This window comes from Dysidea avara, chromosome 9 (assembly GCF_963678975.1).
Source record: "Dysidea avara chromosome 9, odDysAvar1.4, whole genome shotgun sequence".
Taxonomy (NCBI): domain Eukaryota; kingdom Metazoa; phylum Porifera; class Demospongiae; order Dictyoceratida; family Dysideidae; genus Dysidea; species Dysidea avara.
In genome coordinates, this window is record NC_089280.1 from 20,906,397 (window position 1) to 20,933,187 (window position 26,791).

At 37.4% G+C, this 26,791-nt stretch overlaps 1 protein-coding gene across 2 annotated transcripts in view; it reads right to left on the reverse strand.

The window, feature by feature from the left end:
- Positions 1 to 26,791, reverse strand: part of LOC136266939 (uncharacterized) — a 46,222-nt gene that overhangs the window by 14,692 nt on the left and 4,739 nt on the right. The window contains exons 7-37 of one of the 2 annotated variants that reach the window (XM_066061981.1): positions 24,434 to 24,553; positions 24,240 to 24,374; positions 24,078 to 24,188; positions 23,897 to 24,022; positions 23,718 to 23,834; positions 22,823 to 22,954; positions 22,666 to 22,773; positions 22,488 to 22,613; positions 20,142 to 20,249; positions 19,962 to 20,090; positions 16,256 to 16,363; positions 16,078 to 16,203; positions 13,319 to 13,426; positions 13,142 to 13,267; positions 12,992 to 13,090; positions 12,813 to 12,935; positions 11,842 to 11,955; positions 11,655 to 11,795; positions 8,689 to 8,799; positions 8,410 to 8,640; positions 8,213 to 8,365; positions 8,025 to 8,147; positions 7,821 to 7,973; positions 4,601 to 4,738; positions 4,329 to 4,544; positions 4,135 to 4,281; positions 3,766 to 3,981; positions 3,570 to 3,710; positions 3,377 to 3,511; positions 3,211 to 3,327; positions 3,017 to 3,157 (exon numbers count right to left, since the gene is read on the reverse strand). In XM_066061981.1, coding sequence (XP_065918053.1) covers positions 3,017 to 3,157; positions 3,211 to 3,327; positions 3,377 to 3,511; positions 3,570 to 3,710; positions 3,766 to 3,981; positions 4,135 to 4,281; positions 4,329 to 4,544; positions 4,601 to 4,738; positions 7,821 to 7,973; positions 8,025 to 8,147; positions 8,213 to 8,365; positions 8,410 to 8,640; positions 8,689 to 8,799; positions 11,655 to 11,795; positions 11,842 to 11,955; positions 12,813 to 12,935; positions 12,992 to 13,090; positions 13,142 to 13,267; positions 13,319 to 13,426; positions 16,078 to 16,203; positions 16,256 to 16,363; positions 19,962 to 20,090; positions 20,142 to 20,249; positions 22,488 to 22,613; positions 22,666 to 22,773; positions 22,823 to 22,954; positions 23,718 to 23,834; positions 23,897 to 24,022; positions 24,078 to 24,188; positions 24,240 to 24,374; positions 24,434 to 24,553 — 4,179 coding nt within the window. The remainder of the gene's footprint in view (positions 1 to 3,016; positions 3,158 to 3,210; positions 3,328 to 3,376; positions 3,512 to 3,569; positions 3,711 to 3,765; positions 3,982 to 4,134; positions 4,282 to 4,328; positions 4,545 to 4,600; positions 4,739 to 7,820; positions 7,974 to 8,024; positions 8,148 to 8,212; positions 8,366 to 8,409; positions 8,641 to 8,688; positions 8,800 to 11,654; positions 11,796 to 11,841; positions 11,956 to 12,812; positions 12,936 to 12,991; positions 13,091 to 13,141; positions 13,268 to 13,318; positions 13,427 to 16,077; positions 16,204 to 16,255; positions 16,364 to 19,961; positions 20,091 to 20,141; positions 20,250 to 22,487; positions 22,614 to 22,665; positions 22,774 to 22,822; positions 22,955 to 23,717; positions 23,835 to 23,896; positions 24,023 to 24,077; positions 24,189 to 24,239; positions 24,375 to 24,433; positions 24,554 to 26,791) is intronic. The other variant, XM_066061982.1, reaches the window with a different exon arrangement.

The following is a 26,791-nucleotide window of genomic DNA, read 5'->3' on the forward strand; positions in this document are numbered from 1 at the left end:
TTCTTTGTAGCTGAACTATCTACAATGGAACTTCTTCTAGCTGAACTCTCTACAGGGTGACTTGTTTCAAGCTGATCTCTCTACAGGGTGACTTGTTTCTAGCTGAACTCTCTACAGGGTGATTTGTTTGTAGCTGAACTCTCTACAAGGTAACTTCTTCTAGCTGATCTTTCTACAGGGTCATTTGTTTGTAGCTGAATTCTCTACAGGGTGACTTGTTTCTAGCTGATCTCTGTACAGGATGACTTGTTCCTAGCTGAACTCTCTACAGGTGATTTGTTTGCAGCTGAACTCTCTTACATGGTGGTTTCTTTGTAGCTGAACTCTCTACAAGGTGACTTCTTCTAGCTGATCTCTCTACAAGATGACTTGTTTCTAACTGAACTCTCTACAGTGTAATCTGTTCATAGCGGAACTTTCTACTGGGTGATTTGTTTGCAGCTGAACTCTTTGCATGATTGTTTCTTTGTAACTGAACTCTCTACAAGGTAACTTCTTCTAGCTGATCTCTCTACAGGGCAATTTGTTTGAGCTGAACTCTCTACATGATGGTTTCTTTGTAGCTGAACTCTCTATTAGGTACCTTCTTCTGGCTGATCTGACTACAGGGTGACTTGTTTGTAGCTGAATTCCCTACAGAATAACTTGCAATATAATATAATTGAGTAAATTATAAATGCAGTGAATGCTTTATTAGGGTGACTGTTCTATTAGAGTATCTCGATCTCGCATTTGCTACACGTAGTTGCCTTTCGAATCATAACTCAGTGGTTTGTAATCCGATTCTTCTGTACTATTGCAAGGACTTTCTATGATGATTATTCCAGCTACAGACTGATTTTCAGCTCATTGCTCTAAGCGGTTTGCCTGATAGACACGAAAACTAATAGTTTTTTTATTCATAAAAATCGATTGCGTAATTTTGACACAGGTCGGGTTTTGTGTCATATCTCCGTGGTCTTTGTCCCGATTCCTTTCAAACCACAAAAAGGCACTCCTACGATTGTTGCTCCATCCACATAGCAATTTTCAACTGATTCCTCAAAGGAGTTTACCCTGTAGGCGTGACAGACCTTCGACCTTATTTTACGCAAATAATCGGTCATAACTCCGTGAATGTTCATCGGATTCCTACCAACGTTGGTACAGAGATCCGTCTTAATGAGCCCTTTAAGTGTGCCAAATTTCAGCCCGATCCGAGCACGCATTCGTGTTTTATGGAGGATTTTGCGAAGTGTGCGAAATGAAGAAGTAGAAGAAAAAAACGAAGAAATTAAAACGAAATTTTGTTCGCTCGTATCTCGGAAATGGCTGGAGCGATTTTCTTCAAATTTGGTGTGTAGACTACCCTTGATGGCCGACACCTCTCTAGCAAATTTGGTTCCAATCGGATAAGGGATCACAGAGCTACATAGGTGTGAAAATTGCGTTTTCTTTCTTCCTGTTAATATACTCACGGGTGGCATGCCGGCTTCTTGGGCCGCACGACACACTACCGTGTGTCTTGATTTGACTTTTTAATTGAATTAGAGAAAACTCATAAAAGGGGGGTTCCATTGCCCTTTGAACCTCCGTACACCCACCCCTGTATTGACCAAAACCAAGCCTAATATAAGTAACTCTTAAAGCCTCCTAGGATAATATGTTGACCATTTTATAAAGCATCATAGCATGGAAACACATGACTACTACAAGTAACATGTATTTAAAGACAGGGGTGGACAACAGTACTCCAAAGTTGGGGGAGGACAAGTCATGCAGGGTGGCTGTCATTTAGGAAGTATTTGAAATCACTAACTGTACTTTTAAAATTATTAGCTGTACCTTTATGTGCATATGCAAGTAAACTGAAATGATATGAGTATGCAGGTACTCCGCAGTAGCTAAGCTAAGACAACTGTAGTATAATGTGTAATGTCACGCATACAAAATATGCCAATATCAAGGGCACAGGAAAAGTTTGAAATTTAAAATTGAATCTGAGATGGTACAGTGAACCCTCGGTTATCCAAACCCCAATGTGTCTCAGGCAATGGTGAAAGTGTTCAGATAAGTGAATTGTTTGGATAACTGAATCCCATACATTTATAAACAGAGCTCTCGTTGATCCGTACCCTCATTTACCTGAAATTGGAAATAACTGCTTTATTAAAATACTTTGAGTACAATTGTAAGTTCCATTAGAGTATTTCAAGAGGGTCGGATAACTGAGGGTCTACTGTACATTTGTACCCAGCTGTAAGTGCTTGGGGAGTAAATGCCAACTGTCCATGTATCATATAGTGGACGACAGTCCAGGTGGAACTTTGGGTGCCCACACCTTCACCTGTGAGACAGGGAACAGCCTCCTGCAGGTTACTATATAGTCCTGCCCCAGGAGGATTTGCCTGTGCTGATTCATAGCACCTAAGTAGCACATAGGTGTCCCAGTGTTGGTAGGCATGCATGGCAGAACTTAAAGCTAAACGAAATCTGTATTAAACTTTCACACATATAACTTTAAGGTTTCTTCTCTGTGGTCTTAAGAAATACACATACGGGTGTGATGAATCTATAGACTTTGTGAACAACCTTCCCTTTGGGTTTTAAAACAAAGTTGCAGGCCTTGTAGGATAGCACACCCTTCGAGTTGAAAGGTGTGTCCCATACTTAACACAAATGAAAATGGAGGGCAGCCTCGAGGCTTTCTTAAAAGAATCTGTATGAGATGGCATTATATACAGACTGAAACAATAAATTTTTCCTTTGATCTTTGTTTACTTTTTGTAGCATAATGAACCAACAGATACCACATCGAAAGAAAGAATGTGCCAGGTATGCCATAAAATGGGGTGTGGGGTCACTCTGAAGAATTTATGGGCTTGGTTATGCCATGCAATACTGCAAAGCTGTCATGAAGGAAAATTGAGGCTGGTTTTAGGGTGATATTTTTGCCAGTAAAGCACCCAAACCTTTGTGATCCCTAATATACAGTACAATGAATACTTGCATAGCTATATAGACACACAAAACATACATGTTGCTGAACCACCAGATAGGGATATTGGGCCAACTGTGTCAGTAGCATTTTGGTTACTATCATTAGTAGAAGTGGCCTCAACCATCAAGGTATAGTTCATAGGAACTGGAATATTTGTAACTATATCTCCATCACTACCTGCAATTAGTAGCCATATACACACTATAATAAATAAAATATTGTTTGCTTACATGAAAAGTATGGCATGTCGTTCAATTTACAGCGATAAGTGGCTGTTTTGGTAGAACGTATAGATATTTGTAGAGTAGTAGAATTGATCAAACTAAGCCTTCCTCGTACCAATAAAACTGTGTATATTCAAAAATGGTTATACAGCTTTCCAATGCAACAATTTACCATCGTGGGTGATTATTGTGGATTCGAACGTAGAATCACTCCCTGGTACTAGGTTGTTTCCAGATTCAACTCTTACTGTCACAGTGTGGTTTCCATAAAATACTTCAGACTCAAATTGATGAGAAGTACCACTGCCTAATTATTTATGGTTACAAGTAAATACGGTGTAAGTAATATTTGATGTATAACATACATATTTCACGATTATTATTGTTTATTCCACACTCAAAGGTAGGCTCAACATCTCCAACAGCATTATAAAATACAGTGATGAAATATCCTGTTACGCTATTACCAGTAGCAGTAGTGTAACAATTCAGTATTAATGCAAATGCTAAACACAAAATAAACACTATGTAATTTGGAGGTAATTCAATGGTATAGCTCACGATCATTCTCTGAGATTTGTAATTCCGTTTCAGAAGCTTGGGTTAAAGTGACTTTGTTTGGGCATGGAACCTCAGGATTGGTTACCCTTAAGCAAATCCTTTCTGGATCATCACCTTCATATTCCATATCATCTATTGTTGTAATGTCAACCCTATGGGTTTGTACATCCGGAGTGAAAATAAACTTCTCATTGACAGGCTCATAATCCACTCCAGCTATTAAAAAATGTTACATATTGTGAACAATTAATCAATAGTTTAGTACTGAAGACTACAGTGACAACTACATAATTTTTAATCATAAATATAATAATATTTGCAAAACTTGTACTGGAGAAATACCTTAGTCATGATTATAAACATACTTACGTGTAGCAGCATTGTCTCCAGAACACTGATATGATTCGACTGATGCGTTAAATGATATTTGAGAGGTAGTTGTGTACCCTATAGTTCGTCTACCAGGCATTCCTTCTGCAACACTAGTTCCTCCAAATAGAAAAGTGACTTGGGTTGCTACATAAAATCACATTTAAATAAAGTGTTGCTATCCTTTACCCTACCATCATCATCAATTATTGTGACATCTGCTTCACTAAAATCAGGATCAATCTCAACTACATCATCAAATGTATCCGATACAATAAATGACAGTTTAAATGTTTCGTTGCATTCAATTACATCATCAGATATTGTATCAAAGCAGACTTCCATTTCAGCAGGTGGACCAGGTGGAAAAGTAACAGGTGTTACTTGCCGGCTTCTATAATCAGTGCCCACTGTAAGCAAGCAAACAATTAAATAAACTTTGATAACACACCCATGATACATATACCTAATGCAGTTCCTGCAGATGGCGCAACACTCACACGAAACTCATCCATATTCGTACAGAGTTTTTCAATAACCACACAAAAGTTAATGTTGTCTTCTATCACTGAATATTCCTTCTCTTTAAATCTTACTAGACAAGCTGCAAGAGTGTAAGAAGATACATAACGGATAGCATTAACCATTCACAGTTTATACTGAGCTGATACTCTAAAAACGATGAATCATACAGTATGATAGTACTGTATAGTAGGGACCACAAAGGAGTAGAATACCATCACCCAAAAACCAGTGTTGGGAGTAACGCGTTACTTATGTAACGCGTTACGTAATATTATTACTTTTGTGCTAACAAAGTAATATAACGAAATACGCTATGAAAACAGGTAATATAACGCAAGTTACTTCACTTACAAATGTAACGCGTTACATAAGTAATATAGTTACTGTAACGAGTCTAATATTACGTAATATTATTACTACAAGTAACAAAATTACTAATCTCGTTAGTAATCCTCTGAGTAACGCCTAACCACAATGAAGTAACGAGGCCTACTGAACGAAGCTTATTCACTAGCTTCTTACGATTTGCACATTGTCCAACAATGCAATCATGTCACGTGATAAGGTGGTAGTTTCACATGTAACAGCCTAAGGCTTTGGACACAAAGTAATATAATATGTAATATTATTACAGTTACTTTATTTTATGGGTAATATGTAACTGTAACTAAATAGTTCAGTTGCAAGTAATATGTAATATGTAACTAGTTACTTTTACAAAGTAACTTGCCCAACACTGCCAAAAACCAGCCTCACTTTTCCCTCACAATGATGAGGCAGTATTGGTTAGGTAAAACTACATAAGCCCAAGCAAGCCTTCAGATTGACCCAAAACACTTTCAACAAGTTTCTGCAGATTTTTTTTAAAATATAAAATTATTTAATGGAATTTTCTACTAACTGACTGACTGACTAAGGCAGTAACTGACTGACTGATGCCTTCAGACAAGCATAACTCGATAACGGCTAGGCTACGGGCTTGATTTTTTCACTGCTCTACGTTGCTTTGGCCCGAGAGGTGCCTTTTGTCATACCGCAGTATGTACAATGCATTTTTCATGGACTTACCAGTGTCTTCCTTTGTGTCCCATTCATCTTTGCTGACAGCGAAAAGTGTCGATTTGGTGGTGGCATGTGTTGGCTTCCCTTCAAAATGGAAATTGTCTGTATTTTTCATAATGGCTACTTTGATTGCAGGGGTGCTTTTTGAGCAGATCTTGATTTGAATTGCTGTGTAACAGGTTGAACATAGCTGACAACGAAGCAGAATGGATACTTCACTTTTCAGACGATAAATGATATAACTGGGACACGCAATGCCATTTCTTTCGGTAAGCATGGATTGAAGAGGTGCTTTTTGAACAGTTCTTGATTTGCAATGCTGTGTAACAGTTGAAAATAGCTGACAACTAAGCATAATGGATACTTCACTTTTCAGGCGATAAAAATATAGCTGAGGTGCACGGCACCATTTCAGATGTGGTATGCGTGGGTTTGCCAGTCATTATAAGTATTTACAAAAAAAAGTCAACAAACAAGTACACAAAATTTTTTGGAATTTTCAACTTTCAACTAGAGTAGGGACCATAGCACATCGATAAAAGTACTGAAATAAGCTGGAGCACAATATTAAGAAGTGTTATATCCCTACTGTGCATTTCCATTGTGGTATCTTGAGCACAGTAGGGATATAACATTTCTCATTGTTTTACTGTGATTTAATATTGTGCACTATCCAAATTTTTTGTGTACTTGTGTAATTATACAAGATTCTAAAATTCGTAGTACTATTTGATCTACTAAAAATGTCTCAATTTTTTTCATTCAAAAGGCTGACAATTTATTTGTGGACCAATAAACACTATGGGGAAACATTTAAGTGCACAGTTTGATTTGTTTGTCCCGCTAAAAATGTTCAAAAATGTTTTCATTCATATTTTATTTATGGTCCAACACATATAAGTACAAACTCTGATTTGCTTCTCCTCCCCAAATTTGTAGTGGAGCCAAACTCCACATGTATGCTTTATTACAATAATTGTTATCTAATAGGCTTATATGCAGGTTTGTACCTGGCTAAAATAAAATACAGTTCATTACTAACATACAGGGATTTTATACTATGCTTTAGAATGACTGTGATACTCAGCACAGTGGTGGCTAAGATGTCAGTGTAACCAGTGAGTTTGCTGGATGAGGTAATTTTGGGACGCCAGTTCCAATATATTTGTGATGCAACTGAGCCATGTATAGAAAATTTCACTTATATGTGGGTGTATCCATTCACTGGACTGGACTATTGGACTGGCATATATTTGGTTTTTGCACATTCTGTGGTTAAAATTTATTGAGTCTTGCAAGTCAAGGGTCCTGAGGGAGCCTACAGCCCACTACTAAATGCTGAATATGAGCAGTAGAGTATGCAATAACTGTCTTAATAATTTCGCTGTAATTTATTATGTCCTACAACACTTATTCCTTACCCTGGTATATGGTAATGCTGTAGGGAATGTATATCAGTAATAGTTAACCAGCGATCAACTCACCAGTTGACAAGATATCCTTAGTGTGAGCTCAAGGAGCAAGCTATATATAGTATAATCTTGCATGGCAAGACCTTTACATCTAGAGAAAGGCTTACCGATTAAAAAATTTTTCAGCGTGTGCTTAATTATAATCATTGCGTCCTGCAGCACTGAAAACAAGTCCATCCATGCTAGCTCAATTCCTGAGCTCACACTAAGGATATCTTGAAGGATATTGTCAACTGGCAAGTTGATCACTGATTAATTATTGCTGATATACATTCCCTACAGCATTACTGTACACCAGGGTAGAGAATAAGTGTTGTAGGACATAATAAATCACAGAGAAAATACTAAAAGACAGTTATCGCATACTCTACTGCTCATATTCAGCATTTAGTAGTGGGCTGTAGGTTCCCTCAGGATCCTTGGCTTGCGAGACTCAATAAATTTTAACCACAGAATGTGCAAAACCAAATATAGGCCAGTCCAGTAGTCCAGTCCAGTATTCCAGTCCAGTAGTCCAGTCCAGTGAATGGATACACCCCTTATATGTCATACATAATTAACACAGTTACACAGCTAGCATGTAGTTATGTAAGACAAATTGATGATTCAACTACAATGAAGACTAACCATCAGTGATAGTAAAATTCCTAGTAGTTTGACCACGAATTTCACCATTAAGTCTAGATATAAATGTTACAGTATGTCTTCCAGTTGAAATTTCTCCACCAGAATTACTAAAGTAACAATAGCACCTGACATTATCAACTCCTTCACTGATTCCTAAACAAAAAGGTAAAATGGTGTACACTCCTATTTACATCAAATTATTACTTCTACACTGATATGGCACAGGAGGTGAAGCGTTATCAATCAGCAGTTCAATAACTGTTTCAGGAAGCTTCTCGTTTGCAGTAAAGGTGAAATTGTAAACTTGGTTATCAATATCAATATCAGCTGCACATGAGGAACATTTTATCATAAAATTTATGCAATAAGCATTTAAAAGCATACACACTAACTTCTTGTATTTGCAATGATGATAGCATCTTCATCTCTAACATTAGTGGTACCAGTTGCCATTGCTGTCGACTGTGGTCCAGAATCTGCAGTACATCGTACCATAACTGTTCGACTGCCACCAGATACACCTCGGTACTGATATCCAGAAAAACCTAACACCAATTATGTTAGTAAATTCATGAAAGGAGAAACTTACAAGGCACATAATCATCATCATCAAGTTTGCATTCACATGTAGCTGCAATATTGATAGTCCACACTACAGTGATAGTTGTTGCACGGGGTTCTAATGTAAGTGTTAGTCGAATGAATTGCAAACCAGACACGGTAGCTGTAGCAGTTTGACTAGTATCATCATTTCTTGTACACATTACTATAACACTGTGATCATCCTGCGAAACTCCCGTAAACATGTGCCCAGACATACCTATAGTCAACCACTATACAATTCACTGAGATTGATAATGTCACTCACATGAGATGGGTGTCTGATCATCTAGCTGACATGTACAGGTAGCAGGATGACTAACATTGTAAGTCACGGTAATTTTGTCTCCAAGAAATACTGAGGTTTGACTTACTCTAACTGTAAGATAACCAAACAAGACACATGTACCTAATTACTACTGGTTAAAAGTGCCGGTGATATAAAGATATTTCTGTCTTGTATCACAGATCCATTTAAAGCAAATATATATGGTCTGCAAAGCAAAAAAATTATTTGCTGGTTTGGTCACAGAGCTAGTATGCATGTGTTCATATTGGAAAAGAAGTCACAAGTTCTCTATGTACACAACATGCATTTTGTTCCTGCTAAAAACATACTGGCTTCTTTAACTATACAAGTAGAAGGAAAAATTAGGAATTTTAAGTTGGATTAGGGATCAAAGAAAAAAGTAGTGAAACAAGGGAATAGCTAAAACTGGTAAAACAAGGAAGGTCGCCATACCTGTAGATATACTAGCAGACATTAAATCTCTAAACTTTGGTCTATAACCATGAATGAATTAGAGATTTAACCCACTAATACATATGCAGGTATAGGCAACCTTCCTTGTTTTACCAGTTTTTAGCTACTCTCTTGTTTCACTACCTTTTTTCTTTGATCCCTAATCCAACTTAAAATTCCTAATTTTCCCTTCTGCTTGTTTGTTTACTTTTTAAATAACATAATTATCATACAGTATGATAGTACTGCATAGTAGGGACCACAAAGGAATAGGCATGGCCCACGAAATAAATTCACCCCAGGGGCATACCGAGGGGGGTTCCAGGGGGTTCAGGAAACCCCTTTGGATTTTACACACTACTTGAAACATTAAGAAATTGAAACTTCAGGTTTCCAGAATCTGAAATATATTATGGAACAGGACACATTTTAAAATTGTTATCTTAGTTAAATAATAGTTTCTCACCTGATAGCAACACTTATAGCATTATAATTTTGGTGAATAGATCGAGATACTCTAATAAAGCAGTCAGACAATATAAACTAATATAACAGTCAGTTAGCTGTAGTGGAAACCCCTTTTCAAAATTCCTGCATACACCCCTGTAAAAATCAGCCTCAATTTTCCCTGACAATGATGATGCAGTATTGGATAGGTAAAACTAAGCCCAAACAAGCCTTCAGATTGACCAGAAACACTTTCAACAAGTTGCTACGGAATTAAATATATATATTTTACGAATTTTCTACTAACTGAGTAACTGACTGAGTAAGTAAGTAACTGACTAATGCCTTCAGACAAGCATAACTCAAAAACGCCTAAGGCTATAGGATAGATTGATGACATTCTATCGCTTTAATGGATTCGACATTGCTTTGGCCCGAGACATGCCTTTTGGCATACTGCAGTACATACAATGCATTCTTCATGAACTTACCATTGTTCTCCTTTGTGTCCCATTCATCTTTGCAGACAGCAAAAAGTGTCGATTTGGCAGTAGCATGTGATGGCTTCCTTTCATAATGGAAATCGTCCGTATTTTTCATAGTGGCTATTTTGGTTGCAGAGGTGCGTTTTGAACAGTTCTTGATTCATACTGCTGTGTAATGGGTTGAACATAGCCGGCAACGAAGCATAATGGATACTTCACTTTTCAGCTGATAATTGATATACCTAGGGCACACAGTGCCATTTCTTTTTTTTAGTATGCAGGATTGCAGAGGTGCCTTTTGAACAGTTCTTGATCCAAAATTATGTGTAACGGGTTGAACATAGCTGACAACGAAGTGTAATGGATACTTCACTTTTCAGATGATAATTGTTTATAGCTGGGACACACGGCACCATTCCCAGATGTGGTATGTGCAGGTTCACCAGTCATGGTACAAAAAAGTTAACAAACAACTACACAGAAAAATTTGGAATTTCCAGCTAGAGTAGGGACCATAGCACATCGACAAAATTAAGTACTGAAACAAGTTGGAGTAGTGCACAATATAAAATCAATAAGAAGTGTTATATCCCCACTGTGCTTAATTTTACTGTGATTTAATATTGTGCACTACTCCAGCTTGTTTCGGTATACTTTTATTGATGTGCTATGGTCCCTACTCTAGTTAAAAATTCCGTGTACTTGTGACAAAGAATCCCACACAGTAAAAAAAGAATGGTGCCAGGCATGCCGTAAATGTAATTTTGCATCAGAAAGTGTGTCCCAACAATCAATTATGTAACAGAAAGGGAGGTGGCCATTACGCTTTGTTTTCAGCTATGAATCGCCAATTACACAGTATTACAAACGAAGAACACTACGAGAAGCGTCTCTACAATCAATCCAGTCACTACAAAAAATACGGGCGATTAGCTAGGGAAGCCACATTGCACTGTTGTGAATTGATACCTTGCATTGTCAGCAAAAAGAACTGGAACACAAAGGAGGATAAAGGCAAGTCCATACTGCAGTTAGTGAAAAGGCACATCTCGGGACAAAGTAATGTCAAACAGTGAAAAATCAAGTTCGTAGCCTTGGCTGAAGGAATCAGTTAGTCAGTCAGTCAGCATATATAAAATTTTGTCAAATAGAAAATTTTTTAAATTCCATAAAAACTTTTTGGAAAGGTTTGAGGTTGGTCTGGAGCCAGTTTTGAGTTTGGCTGTGTCTAACCGATGTTGCCAAGCTGTCATGAAGGGGGAAATTGCAGCTGGTTTTAGGGTGATAATTTTGTCTGGAAAAGTCCAGTTTTTCATGATCCCTAATATACAGTACAACACTGTATGATGATGATACACAGTCCTGTGGTATATTAGCAGTACCAACTACACTTCGCCACTTCTGGAAAATAAATTTACTCAGAATCAATAAACATTGAAGTATAGGTCTTACTCTAGTACATAGGTCTTGTTTGGCAGTACACATTCAAAAAATTAATGGCACTTGACAACTTTCTAACCCATTACAATCCACTAGTTACACCAACATGTTTATGCTCACATGTAGTTGGTGTCGGCATAGGGTCCACATTAAACACAGCACTCTGTGTTGTTGTTGGTATGGTAGATCCAGCAGGGGTAAATCTGATATTTATAGAGTGCTGACCTGCTGATAATCCTGTGAACATACTTCCTGTCATACCTAATGAACACAACATCATTACTATAACTGCAAGACTATTGCATACATGTTCGATATGGTCCACCATCAATACTACACTCCAGTGTTCCTGGCTGTGTAACATTAGCTGATAAGGTAGCAGTGCTTCCAGAGACAGATATAAGTACTGCTTGCTGTACAGCTAAGAAGTAATATGGCGTATGGTAAATGCAATGTATGAAATTCACACTTTGTCTACACTTGACATTTGAATAACAAAAACTGGACAGCTAGTCCTGAAGGGCCACTAGCAATACCATTGAGTTGATATGAGTGTTGCGTTTGTACTCATATGGAAATAAAAAGAAGAGTCAAGCTGTAATCATAAAAGTTGTTAAATAAAAATTTTATGAAAAACATGGGTGCAGGAAACATTCGTGGCTGATGCAATAATCGGACACTGAAGCCTGGTACTCCCAGCCAGTGGTTGGTACAAAAATCAGAAGTACAGCAAGCATACTGTAGGTGCTATCTGAGTGCCCTAAAGAAATGGTAAAGTGAGGCTTCCTCAATTTGATGCTGGAAATGATCTTTAAGGACTAAAGAAGTTTTGGTAATCATCATTCAAGCACTACTGGGAATTACAATTCCACATTTATTCTCTAGTTTTGTGTGCTAATCTAGCAGGATTCCACAGCAACTTTAGTTCCCATTGTCTACACTGCAAGCCTCACCAATAGTAATCACTGGTTAGGTTACAGCTTGAAAATGTGAAAATCACAATGTAAGTAGTAATTAGTCCATCAGTTTATCTTTTATATAATATAAATTACCAAAGGTGAATACCCCACACTCTGTACTTTGATCAAACAAAATTCAATTCTACCTAATGAACTACAAATCAAAGTATGTCTCCATGGTTGGCCATTCAAACACTTAGATATGAGTGTGTCTGCATGAACCTTGTTGTTCGCCTAAAAATAACCACAGTAGGTTTCATACAATATCATAGACTGAACAACTTGATGGTATGAACACTACTATATCTGCACTGCTTACTAATAATATCAAACATAAGTGGTTGTGAAAACATGATTGGTTGAGATGATCCAGGAGGAGTAACACGTATTTTAATAGTATATGATCCAATTGCTAAATCTGAATACATGTCTCCTGATTCACCTTCAAATCAAGGAAAATGATGTTATATTTAGATATCAACATTAGCACAAACTTACATGGTAAAAATGGTCCATCATTAAACATACATTCGAAGTCTCCATCACCAGTTAACATTATTGTTGCTTCGTCTCCACTCGTAGAAACAGATGCGGTGGCTATAAATAATGTACATGTAAGAATTACCATTTTTCAACTTGTTTGCTTGCCTGTAAGTATGGTAAACTCAAGAGATCGTGAAAGCATGACTGCTTGAGATGATCCAGTAGCAGTAAACCGCACTTTAATCATGTGTTCTCCATCTGATAATCCTGTGAACATGTCTCCTGATTCACCTTTAAATTAAAAAATATCATAAGTAGATATTGATACTAACGAATACTTACATGTCATAAATGGTCCATCATCAAGCATACACTCAAATTCTCCATCACCAGTTAATGTTATTGTTGCTTTGTCTCCACTTGTAGAAACAGATGCTGAGGCAGTCACTCCTTTAAATAATAAACAATATGTAGTACAAACATAAGAATAGCAAAGTTTGAGAGTTCAAAGCAATAGATATGTTATGTGCATAATCAATAGACATATTGCTGTGTTCCAATGCTATAAGTAACACAACAAAACCCATTATTCCGATACTGACTGATACTAACTCTGTATTTTTACTCCATATGTGACTGGATCTGTGAAAACCCAACACAATTGTACATTTTCAAATTCCTGCTTATCAACTATTCATAATTTACTTAGCCAAGTGTATGCTCTGGCACAGTTTCAGCCTCATATGCCAATGACTTTGTGAGTTACAGCCCTATAAAGTAGGCAAAAGTAGAAAAATTGATTTGTACAGCAGGCAGAGGGAACATGTGCTTAATAAAATGGTTGTAACTTATGAGTAGAATGGCATGCAGAGTTGATTAACACCATCGTGTTTGCCATGAATAGGGCAATTGATTACTTGGTAAGTTTGTCTTTGTATCACCTTTCTTCACTAAGTACAAAAGCAAATATAAGTACAGAAAAATTGATTGTATACTATTGTTTCGACGTGACGTAGACAAATACCCATAACTTACACATCCTTGTGACTTGAAGACTTGATCAAGCTGATTGCTCTACAGGGTGACTTGTGACTAGCTAAACTCTCTACAAGGCGACTTGTTTCTAGTTGAACTCTCTATAACACGATTTGTCTCCAGCTAATCTCTATGTAGGATGATTTATCTGTGGCTGATCTCTACAAGGTGATTTGTTTCTAGCTGAACTCTCTACTAGGTGACTTGTTTGTAACTAATCTTTCTACATAGTAATTTGTTTCCAGAAAATATTTCTACAGGGTGATTTGTGTGCAGCTGATCTCTCTATAGGGTAAGCTGATATTTCTACAAGGTGACTTGTTTCTAGCTGATCTCTCTACAGGGTGATTTGTTTCTAGCTGATCTATCATTGGGAGACTGCTTTATTAGGATGACTGTTCTACTAGAGTATCTCGACCTCCCACTTGCTAAACTGTCATGTTATAAATATGTGGCTTTAAAGTCTGATTCTTCTAAACTATTGAATAGCCTTTCTAAGGTGATTTATCCATCTGTACATTGGTTTTTAACTGAGTGGTTTGTCTGGTAGGTGTGGCAAGTATTCGTGTGTTTTTTATAAGCTAATCTCAACTGAATAATTGTTAAACACTGTTGGTCTTTTCATTGTACTTCATGGTCTTTAACTCAATTCTTTTATACCACAAAAGGTTTGAGGTTCAATAGTTAACCTATTCACATACCGATTTTCAGCTTCTTCTCATAAGCGATTTACCCTGTAGACGTGACAACATATTGGTGTCATTTTTCGTGAATTATTGCTGATAACTCCTTGACTGCTTATCGTATTCCAGCCAAACTTGGTACCACACTGCACCTTTATACCCCCCTTCTGTGTGCCAAATTTCAAGGCAATCGGATACTGTATACTTGGAAATTTTTGCGGTATGTATATTTCACGGTTTTGTCCTTAGTCAGGATTTTCACGTTTTAAATTTCACGGATGCTTCTTAGCCCAGAATTCGCATTTTAAATTTCACGGATTGCTGTTACTCGATTCGAAATATTTGTTCTCAACCCTACAGCTATGAAGGGTCTGCATTGATATTTACTTCAATCATCATACAGATTGCCAAAGCATCATACAGATTGCCAAAGCACGTCTGAACCAAGCAGCACAGTAGCGGCAATCTCTGTGCAAAACATACTGGTAGTCTTGCAATAGGCCAGCTTCGTTTGTGAGCCACACCCACTTTAAAATCGGGAAAGTGTGATACGGTTTGTAAGCATATGTGGAGTTCACATATGCCTACAACACTATCACACACCAGGAGCCACACTTTATTAGTAAGGTGAGTTGAAGATTGTACGTAGGACACACATAATTTTTCACATGATAAAATTTCACGGTAGTTTTACTGACCATGAAAATTTCCGGGTATACGGTATTGCATTCATGTTTAATGGTAATTTTTGTAAGTGTGCAAAAAGACAAAGAAAAAAAAAGAGAAGAAAATTAAGAAACTAAGCAAATTTTTGAAGTCTCATATCTTGAAGCGATTTTGCTATAACTTGAAATGAGGAGTACTGACGTTGGTGGGCGTGTCCACAGCAAAATTCATCCTGTTTTGTAAAGGCAATACAGAGCTTTAAATGTGTGAAAATTATGTTTTTTTTCTTCATGTCAATATACTCATGGTGTGGCATGCCAGCTTCTTGGGCCGCACAACACACTACCGTGTGTCTTGATGTGTATTATTAATATATAATCGTAAGCTTGTAATTTGTAATTAGCAGATTGGACTTGTATTAAAAGTAGTATGTACACTACTGGTAGCTCTCCTCAGGGTAATAAGTAACCTTTTCTGATAGTGATATGTGATTATGGCTAATCGGATTGTTAGGAATTATGAGTAATATGTAGCAACATAGCGTTATAACAATTTTGAAGTAACAACCCCAACTCTGAAAGCTACCAAGTACGTAGTAATGTCAGAACTTTAAAGTAAGCTCGGCAATACTTTAAGCAGGTAATGCAAACCTTCATAATTCCTGCTACTAAGTAATAGGTACTACACGTAACTTCACGATACTATCAATTTGTCTACCTCCAGATATAGTGAATTCAAGAGATCGTGAAAGCATGACTGCTTGAGATGATCCAGTAGCAGTAAACCGCACTTTAATCATGTGTTCTCCATCTGATAATCCTGTGAACATGTCTCCTGATTCACCTTTAAATTTAAAAAATGCCATAAGTAGATATTGACAGTAGCAAATACTTACATGTCATAAATGGTCCATCATCAAGCATACACTCAAATTCTCCATCACCAGTTAATGTTATTGTTGCATTGTCTCCACTTGTAGAAACAGATGCTGAGGCAGTCACTCCTTTAAATGTTAAATAATATGTAGTACAAACATAAAAATAGCAAAGTTTGATAGTTTAAAGCAATAGACAGCACCAAAATAAAGGATAATGTCTACACGTTATGCACAACCAATAGACATATTGCTGTGTTCCAATGCTATAAGCAACACAGCAAAACCGATATACCTGACTCTGTATTTTACTTCATATTGCTCTGCCTTTACTCTATCAAGGGACCGTCTTGGGGCATTATTCAAATTCTGTTGAAATTTGCACAGTAATGGACTACTGCTATGACTAGTATTCTAGTTTTACCTCAGGCTTTGAAAAAAATTGTTCCAAGACAGAGTAAGACTGAGTAAATATGGAGTTAGTATCAGTCAGTATTAGTATACGAGTTTTGCTGTGTAAATTGTGCACAACTACTCTTGCTTCACTCCACAACTTGCTACCTTTTTGGCATGCTAAATGAAATAATTACAGTCTTTCAACTATAGATCTAGACTTTACCTTATATGTAAAAATGAACACTAATTTTTTTAGTCTCATGGTCATGCCTTCTATTAATTTGTAAGAATGAGTGTTACACTAGCATCAAGCATTTCACTTACATTTGATACATCAAAACACATGGTAGTGTATCATGCGGCCAAGAAAGCCGGCACACCACACCGTGAGTATATTGATAGGAAGAAAAAAAACAGCTTTTCATGCGTGCATAGCTCCATGTCCCCTTCTCCAAAGCACACCATTTTTGCATTATAGCTGTCCCTAAGGTAGGGTAGGCCACACAGCAAATTTGATTAAATTCGCAACAGCCATTTGCAAGATATGGGTGTTCAAAATTTCATTTTAATTTCTTCATTTTTTTCTTCTTATGCTGTAGGGAGCTTCAATTTCCTTTCACACACTTTGTAAAAATTGCTATAAAAAACAAACATGTAACTTGATTGCCTCAATCCATGACACAAATGAAGAGCGTGTAACGGTGGATTTACCCACCAAGTTTGCTGTGAATCTGGGAAATATCAAAGGAGTAATGAGCATTTATTCACGTAAAAAAGATCAAACTTCTGTCACAGCTACAGGGTAAACCAAGTATAGGAATAACTTGAAAATTGGTGTGTAGATAGGCTGATCATCGTAGCAGTGCCTTTTGATATTTTGAATAGCAATAGAGTTACAGCAACAAAGTTATAAAGCAAAACCAAACAAGTGTAAAATCGTGGGATCGAGATACTCTAATAGAGCAGTCACCACAGGGTAAAACGGTGTACAAAAAATGCCAAAAAAAAACTTGCCGGAGTTCGAACCAGGGACCTCCATACCTAATACTTGCATCCTTAACCACTGCTATCTTGGCTGGTCACCTCACTTAATTTTTGCCTTATAAATGAAATTTCTAGTTTAAATCTGCTTATAATTAATAGTTTATAATTTCATAAATCTACCAATAGAAGTACCAGAATATTCTATGCATGTTCTATTAGAAGTCCTCAAAGAACGTGCACTCTATTAGAGTATTACAATAATATTATCAAATATTGAAGTAAACCATGCAATGCAATCTACTATATAAAGCTGACATGCTGTCTGTCTGTCCGTGGTCCAGCTAACTCCTGAACAGTAGCACCAATTGACCCCAGATTTGCTGCATAATAATTGCCATCAAGCTGGCACCAAGGAGTTTATTAATAGAAGTTTCTAGCATGTCCCGTTCGCTGTATAGCACCAAAAAATTACCATTACTGCAATTTCGTAAACAGGTAATTTGAGTACAGCTACTTTCCCCTACATGGAATGGTGATTGCAGCCCTATGTTTTTGATTTACATACACCCTTTGGTGGTAGTTACATGGAAAATTCTACTGCTACGGTGTCACTATGGAATAAAATTCAAGAACATTTTCTGACAAGTGCCATGCCCACATTTCATCAGTAATTAACTTCAAACTCTACAGGCCTACTCTTTACCCCAAATTGTTTATCCAATGATGGAATTCATGCCTACAACTAATGAACTAACCTTACAATTCAGCAAGAAAGCAAACAGACAGGAAAGTTGAAGTATAATATAATGTGAATTTACAGAAATACGCTTACCTTGAATTCCATTGCTATGTCAATAGTAATGACATCTGATGTATGTGACATGTTGAACTATTCTAAACAATGCGCTATGAAGGAAAGCGAGTTTCTGTGCTTCTAGAATGGTAAATAGGTGGATCACAGCAAAGTAGAAGAGTAACAATGAGTCCTCTCTGCCTGGAGTGATGTCCGTTTTACAAAATCCATGCCTAACAACACAAACTCGTGACTGAAGAGGAGTGATATCTTTGGCCTCTTGGAAGATGAACTCTGGAGTAGAGTACGAACAGCACAGGCCTGAGCTGAATAGGATAAGGATACAGTTTTGAGTGAGCCAAAGTCAAACGGAAGCTATAACAGGAGTGGTCAAGGCTATGAGTGAGCCTTGAATGCCTGCTACATCAATAATATTATTGGTGTTACAGTTGGTGGGCTAAATGGATCACAGACATACACACTAGAGTGTATTTTGCTCCCACAACAGTACATGTGTGGTTAGTACAAAGGGCAGGCACAATATTATATCAATCATTTAGCTCAACCTGCACAAACGACAGGTACCGCAGCTAGTACATTTGTAAGTCTGTCTTCAATAATCATCATTGTGTCTGCATATATAGAAAAGAAGAAATGCGAGTAAAAAAACCTCAATGTCAGCCGATTTATAAAGTACACAAAGAAGTGAAATGTACACAAAAAACAGCCAAGCTGTGAAAAAATGGTGCAGCCTTAAAAGGCCTGGGTGAGAAAGTTGTAAAATCATAAGTGGCGGCCAAGAAATGGCTGCAATGAAATTAATGCTAAAAATTTTTAATAATGGTTGTGTGTATTGTTAAAATTTATTAGCATTAACATCATTGCAGCTATTTCTTGGCTGCCACCTTTGATTTCACAACTTTTTTCACCCAGGATTTTTAAAGCCACGCCATTTTTCACAGCTTGGCTGTTTTTATGTGATATCTCTTAACACCAACTTTTCATTTCCAAGTTGTAGTTGTATAGCTGCCAATTCTCTACAGTTGTCTAAGTGCATCATATTAGTAAGGCTAGTATTTAAATTTAAGTAAGCTGTTCTCGTCAGTCATTTTAAAGCCTTTTTCATCCAATTGATACAGCTAGGGGTAACATGTTACAAATGTAAGGTTTTATGTGACAATTTTATAGGAGCAAATAGTACATTGCATGACAGCAAAAAGTTATGCATATTACTTGTATAATTATAGGCTTGTAGTTTGGCAGATTGGACTTGTATTGAAAGTAATATGTAGTTCCCCTCAGGGTAAAGTGTAACCTTTTCTGATAGTGATATGTGATTGTGGCTAATTGAATTGCTTAGGAATATGTAGCAACATAGCATTATAACAATTTTGAAGTAGCAATTCCAACTCTGAAAGCTACCAAGTACGTAGTAATGTCAGAACTTTAAAGTAAGCTCGGCAATACTTTAAGCAGGTAATGCAAACCTTCTTAATCCCTGCTAGTAAATAATAGGTACTACACATAACTTCACGATATTATCAATTTGCTTACCTCCAGATATTATGGTGAAATTAAGAGATCGTGGAAGCATGACTGCTTGAGATGATCCAGTAGCAGTAAACCGCACTTTAATCATGTGTTCTCCATCTGATAATCCTGTGAACATGTCTCCTGATTCACCTTTAAATTAAAAAATATCATAAGTAGATATTGATACTAACAAATACTTACATGTCATAAATGGTCCATCATCAAGCATACACTCAAATTCTCCATCACCAGTTAATGTTATTGTTGCATTGTCTCCACTTGTAGAAACAGATGCTGAGGCAGTCACTCCTTTAAATGTTAAATAATATGTAGTACAAACATAAGAATAGCAAAGTTTGAGAGTTCAAAGCAATAGACAGCACCAAGAGTGTTATGTGCATAATCAATAGACATATTGCTGTGTTCCAATGCTATAAGTAACACAACAAAACCCATTATTCCGATACTGACTGATACTAACTCTGTATTTTTACTCCATATGTGACTGGATCTGTGAAAACCCAACACAATTGTACATTTTTAAATTCCTGCTTATTAACTATTCATAATTTACTTAGCCAAGTGTATGCTCTGGCAAATTTTCAGCCTCATATGCCAATAACTTTGTGAGTTACAGCCCTATAAAGTAGGCAAAAGTAGAAAAATTGATTTGTACAGCAGGCAGAGGGAACATGTGCTTAATAAAATGGTTGTAACTTATGAGTAGAATGGCATGCAGAGTTGATTAACACCATCGTGTTTGCCATGAATAGGGCAATTGATTACTTGGTAAGTTTGTCCTTGTATCTCCTTTCTTCACTATGTACAAAAGCAAATATAAGTACAGAAAAATTGATTGCATACTATTGTTTCAAAGTGACGTAAACAAACACCCATAACTTACACATCCTTGTGACTTGAAATGTAGTTGAAGTCTCTACAGGGTGACTTGATCAAGCTGATCGCTCTACAGGGTGACTTGATCAAGCCGATCGCTCTACAGGGTGACTTGTAACTAGCTAAACTCTTTATAAGGTGACTTGTTTCTAGCTGAACTATCTATAACGCGACTTGTTTCCAACTAATCTCTATACAGGGTGAGTTGTCTGTAGCTGATCTCTCTACAAGGTGACTTGTTTCTAGCTGAATTCTCCACAGGGTGGCTTGTTTCTAGCTGAACTCTCTATAAGGTGACTTGTTTCCCAGTTGATCTCTCTACAGGGTGATTTGATCTCTCTACAGGGTGACTTGTTTCTAGCTGGACTCTCTACTGGGTGACTTGTTTGTAACTGATCTCTCTACATGGTATTTTGTTGCCAGCAAATATTTCTACAGGGTGATTTGTTTGTAGCTGATCTCTTTACAGGGTGATTTGTTTCTAGCTGGTCTCTCTTTAGGGTGACTGCTTTATTAGGATGACTGCTCTATTAGAGTATCTCGATCTCCCACTTGCTACACTGTCATGTTATAAATATGTGGCTTTGAGTCCGATACTTCTGAACTATTGAAGAGCCTTTCTAAGGTGATTTATTTATCTGTACATTGGTTTTTAACTGAGCGGTTTGTCAGGTAGGTGTGGCAAGTATTCATTGTTGTTGTTTTTTTAATTAGCTAATCTCGACTGCATAATTGTTATACACTGTTGGTATTTTCGTTGTACTTCATGGTCTTTAACTCGATGCCTTCATACCATAAAAGGTTCAAGGTTCAATAGTTAACCTATCCACGTACTGATTTTCAGCTTCTTCCCAAAAGTGGTTTACCCTGTAGGCGTGACAACATATTGGTGTTATTTTTTGTGAATAATCGGAAATAACTCCTTGACTGTTTATTGTATTCCAGCCAAACTTGGTACCAAGATGCACCTTTATACCCCCCCCCCCCCCCCCCCCCGTCTGTGTGTGGAATTTCAAGGAAATTGGATATTGCATTTGTGCTTTATGGTATTTGTTTGTAAGTGTGCGAAAAGACAAATAAGGAAAAAAACTAAGAAACTAAGCCAATTTTTGAAGTCTCATATCTTGGGAATGCTTGAAGCAACCTTGCTAAAACTTGGAATATGGAGTACTGATGTTGGCACAGCAAATATTGTCCTGTTTTCTAAAGACAGCATGGAGAATTGAATGCACGAAAAGTTGCATTTTACTTCTTCCGGTCAATATATTTACAGTGTGGCGCGCCGGCTTCATGTGTATTGTTTATATATAATTGTAGGCTTGTAGTTTGCATTTAGTGGATTAGACTTGTATTAAAAGTAGTATGTACACTACTGGTAGCTCTCCTCAGGGTAATAAGTAACCTTGTTTGTTAGTGATATGTGATTGTGGCTTATTGAATTGCTTAGGATTTATGAGTAATATGTAGCAACATAGCATAATAACAATTTTGAAGTAACAACCCCAACTCTGAAAGCTACCAAGTACGTAGTAATGTCAGAACTTTAAAGGAAGATCGGCAATACTTTAAGAAGGTAATGCAAACCTTCATAATTCCTGCTACTAAGTAATAGGACTACACGTAACTTCACGATACTATCAATTTGCCTACCTCCAGATATAGTGAACCCAAAAGATCGTGAAAGCATGACTGCTTGAGATGATCCAGTAGCAGTAAACCGCACTTTAATCATGTGTTCTCCATCTGATAATCCTGTGAACATGTCTCCTGATTCACCTTTAAATTTTAAAAATGCCATAAGCAGGTACTGATACTAACAAATACTTACATGTCATAAATGGTCCATCATCAAGCATACACTCAAATTCTCCATCACCAGTTAATGTTATTGTTGCTTTGTCTCCACTTGTAGAAACAGATGCTGAGGCAGTCGTCACTGTAAGTAATATCGATAATTAATTACACAATAGTAGTGATATAATCACCAGTTGTTGAAGAAACTTCAAATTGAAGTGGTGAATCAAATGAGAACATTTGTGATGATCCAGTAGGAGTGAATATGACTTCAACCATGTGTGATCCCACTGACAAACCAGTATACACAGATCCAGATGAACCTGTAAAATTTGTCAAATCATAAGACAACACATCTACATACGATTTTTGACTTAAGAGAAAGCCTACACGAACTTAAAATGTTTACTGATACGGTATTACAGTACACAAGGGAAATACCACCTTATAAGTGAACGAGATGATGTTATGATAATTCTCAAAACCAGGGATAACAACAAATGGGAAATTAATCAACAATGTATCGTGTATAAATTTAGTACTATTATACATACTGATGGTACATGCTATTAACTATTATAGCTAGTAAGCTTTGTTTACTCGTGGCAAAAGGGGTGCTTGCTTGTGCTGAATCCCTTCACAAAATTTGAATCTGGCACAAATATTCCAAGGACATTGAAGAAACGTAACCCCGACAGCTTTCTTGACATAACCACAGCATCCCTGCAGCAATTGGTCAGCCTACCAGCAGAAGCACTCCGTTTACACTTGTCAATCAGAAACCTAGCATCATGAATTCAGTTAAATCCAAGGTAATTTGGCTTTCATCAATCAAACCCAATTTGTTCACAAAAGGGTTGTTCTAGGTGGACATTGGAACAGTTATGATACCACATTTTATCAGTAGGAAATATATTGTCAACATGCTGCACTACATATATTTCCTTACACCATAATATCTATGCAGATGGTGACAATTCGAAATCACACAAATTTATTGATATACATTGTTTACAAATACAAATTGATTTAATTACAAATGCTTATATTTCTTCTGCCATTGTTTGGTCAGACTTACAAACTTACATGATTCAAAATCTCCACCATCTAGACTACACTGAAATGATCCACTCACACTAGATGATAAAGTCAAGGTAGCTGAGCTACCACTAACAGTCACAAAACCACTCAGTGATATCGAAGCTGAATAACAAATCAACAATTGCATCAAAACAGTCAGAATATACAATAATTGTATTGCTTACTTGGACAGCTAATTATAAAATCACTTGTGGAAAGATCAAACTCTTGATCAGATCCTACTGGGGAACACCGAACATCCAGGGTATGGTTACCACAATCCAGATCATAAAATGTATCACCAGATTGGCCTGATTAACATAAGTAGTAACAACAATGCAAGATATTATCCAGATTCATACATACATTGCATATATGGTCCACCATCCAAACTGCAAGTGAACGTTGATGGAACAGTGGCAGTCAATGTGACAGTAGCATTTCTCCCCCTGGTTGATAAGGATATGCTGGCTGATTCTGTTTGCATTTGAAATGAAAACAGTTTCTGAACCCACAAGAAATACTTACTTGGTGTTGGAGTGGGGTCTGCTACAGTAACAGTGAACTGTAGTGATGGTTTTTGAGATACCCCGTTAGGAGAAAATTCAGCATCAATAGTGTGTGTTCCAGCTGATAAACCTGAGAATGTTTCACCTGTTGAACCTTTGAATGAACAAGACATTAACTGTAGTCCCTTGATATTGCAAAGAATTTACACATACATGATTCAGATGTTCCACCATCCAAGCTACATTCCCATGTTCCTTTAACATTAGCATATAGTGTTATGGTAGATGTGTCTCCACTGGTAGAAGATGAGCCATTGACAAAAATAGACGTTGCTAAACAATGAAAGAGTACATTCATGTAATTTGTGTGCACATAATTTAATTAATAAGTAATTGCAATACACATACATACATTTAGTAGAGGCTATAGATGTATGAAACAGTACGGTAGCACTGTTTACTGTAAGTAGGGACCCCCCAAAATGATGCGGGCCACCTAAAATTCCGCCTTCAAATATCATCTTAGAGACATCTTACGCCACGAAAATCCCCTATATGGAATAATATTAATATCAGTCCATCTAATATGAAATACAGCATTACAGGTTTTTGCAATTGAATTCATCGCCTTTGCAATTGAATTCGTCCCGTTTGCAATTGAATTTGTTGGTTTTGCAATAGAATTTGTCCCGTTTGCAATTGAATTCGTTGGTTTTGCAATTGAATTAGTCAGTTTTGCAGTTGAGTTCGTCAGTTTTGCAATAGAATTCGTCACGTTTGCATTACAATTCGTCATAAACAAAACGGCTCCAAGAAACCAACCGTTCATTAAGAGATGAATTATTTATGCCATGGAGAGTTACACTTGAGACACTAGAAGGTAATTGGAGCTGGTAGTACGCGAAGCTGATAGCTGTCTGACAAGTTAATTAGCTTGCTCGCGAGTGACCACACCCATCGCGAATGGCGTAGTAGAGTTTGAAATGTTGCTGGATAGGCTGTAGAGGAAGAAGTATTGCCTTATAAAGAGTTGTATACTACTGTTGTACTTGAATAAGTTCTTGTAGCAGCTGCTACATCATATTTTCATGTTTTCTCCAGCTGCCATTCTTGTTACGGACGAATTTAACTGCAAAAGCGACGAATTCTATTGCAAAAGCGACGAATTCTATTGCAAAACCGACGAATTCAATTGCAAACGGGACTAATTCAATTGCAAAAGCGACGAACTCAATTGCAAACGGGACGAATTCAATTGCAAAGTCGCCGAATTCAATTGCAAAAACCTGTAAAAACAAGAAAATACTTACCGGTGACCGGATATAGAATTTTTAAAAATTGCCAAAACTTGAAATTTGGTCTGCCTGCCTGCCTGCCTGCCTGCCTGCCTGCCTGCCTGCCTGCCTGCCTGCCTGCCTGCCTGCCTGCCTGCCTGCCTGCCTGCCTGCCTGCCTGCCTGCCTGCCTGCCTGCCTGCCTGCCTGCCTGCCTGCCTGCCTGCCTGCCTGCCTGCCTGCCTGCCTGCCTGCCTGCCTGCCTGCCTGCCTCACTCACTCACTCACTCACTCACTCACTCACTCACTCACTCACTCACTACCTGACCAGTCACAAGCCTAGAGGCCAAACAAAGCAGCGCACAGCCACCACTAATAACAAACTCACCAGTGGGATGTGCCTTTTGGGGTTCCGATGAGTGTAGGCCCTCTGTGCCTTGTCGTTTCTTTTATCTTCAATCAGGCTGCCTGTCTTCTTCTTCATCCAATGAAACCATATCGAGGCATTAATTTTCCGTATCAACACTTTCTTTCAGCAGCATATTTAGACACCACAGATTTATTCCAGAGCTGGATTTCAGAAGCGCTTCAGTCCCGGAGCTACTATAAGAGGTACTAGCTAGATATCTGCAACTTCACAATTGGGATCCCATTTGCGATAGGTTCACAACAATACCCATCAAATAAAGATCTAGATGAACTAATAGCGATAGAGTGCGGAGACCACACCTCTAAAAATTTAGCCATTTACTTAATGGTAAACAAAATAACCTTACCCCTTATTGGTATAGCTAGCTGCACACCCCTTGGTTGACTCGAGATACTCTAACACAACAGTCACTCTAATACAACAGTCATGTATGATATTCTAATAGCACAGTAACAAGTTACACTATAACTAGCTGTGCTACACAGGGGCAGATCCAGGGGGGGGGGGGGGGGGGGAGCAGTGCCCCCCCTTCAGAAATTTTTTATAATGTTGCTCATTGAACATAAGCTAGGCACTTTAGAGATAATTCAAACATTTTTAGGCAGTTTATGACTATGTGTAATATAATAAATCTATCTCTAGCAAATTATTACCCACATTGATATAGCACAAGGAGAACTAGGTTGGACAGAGCACCTTCTACATATAGAAATCGATATACTCTAATAGAGCAGTTATTTACTCTAATAAAACAGTCAAGAGTAACATAATTATAAAACACTGTTTATCATTTTGAACAACTAAAAACCTGTTCTAAATTGAACTAATGACTCTATCCACACCCTAGTGACTATAATTAGAAATTACT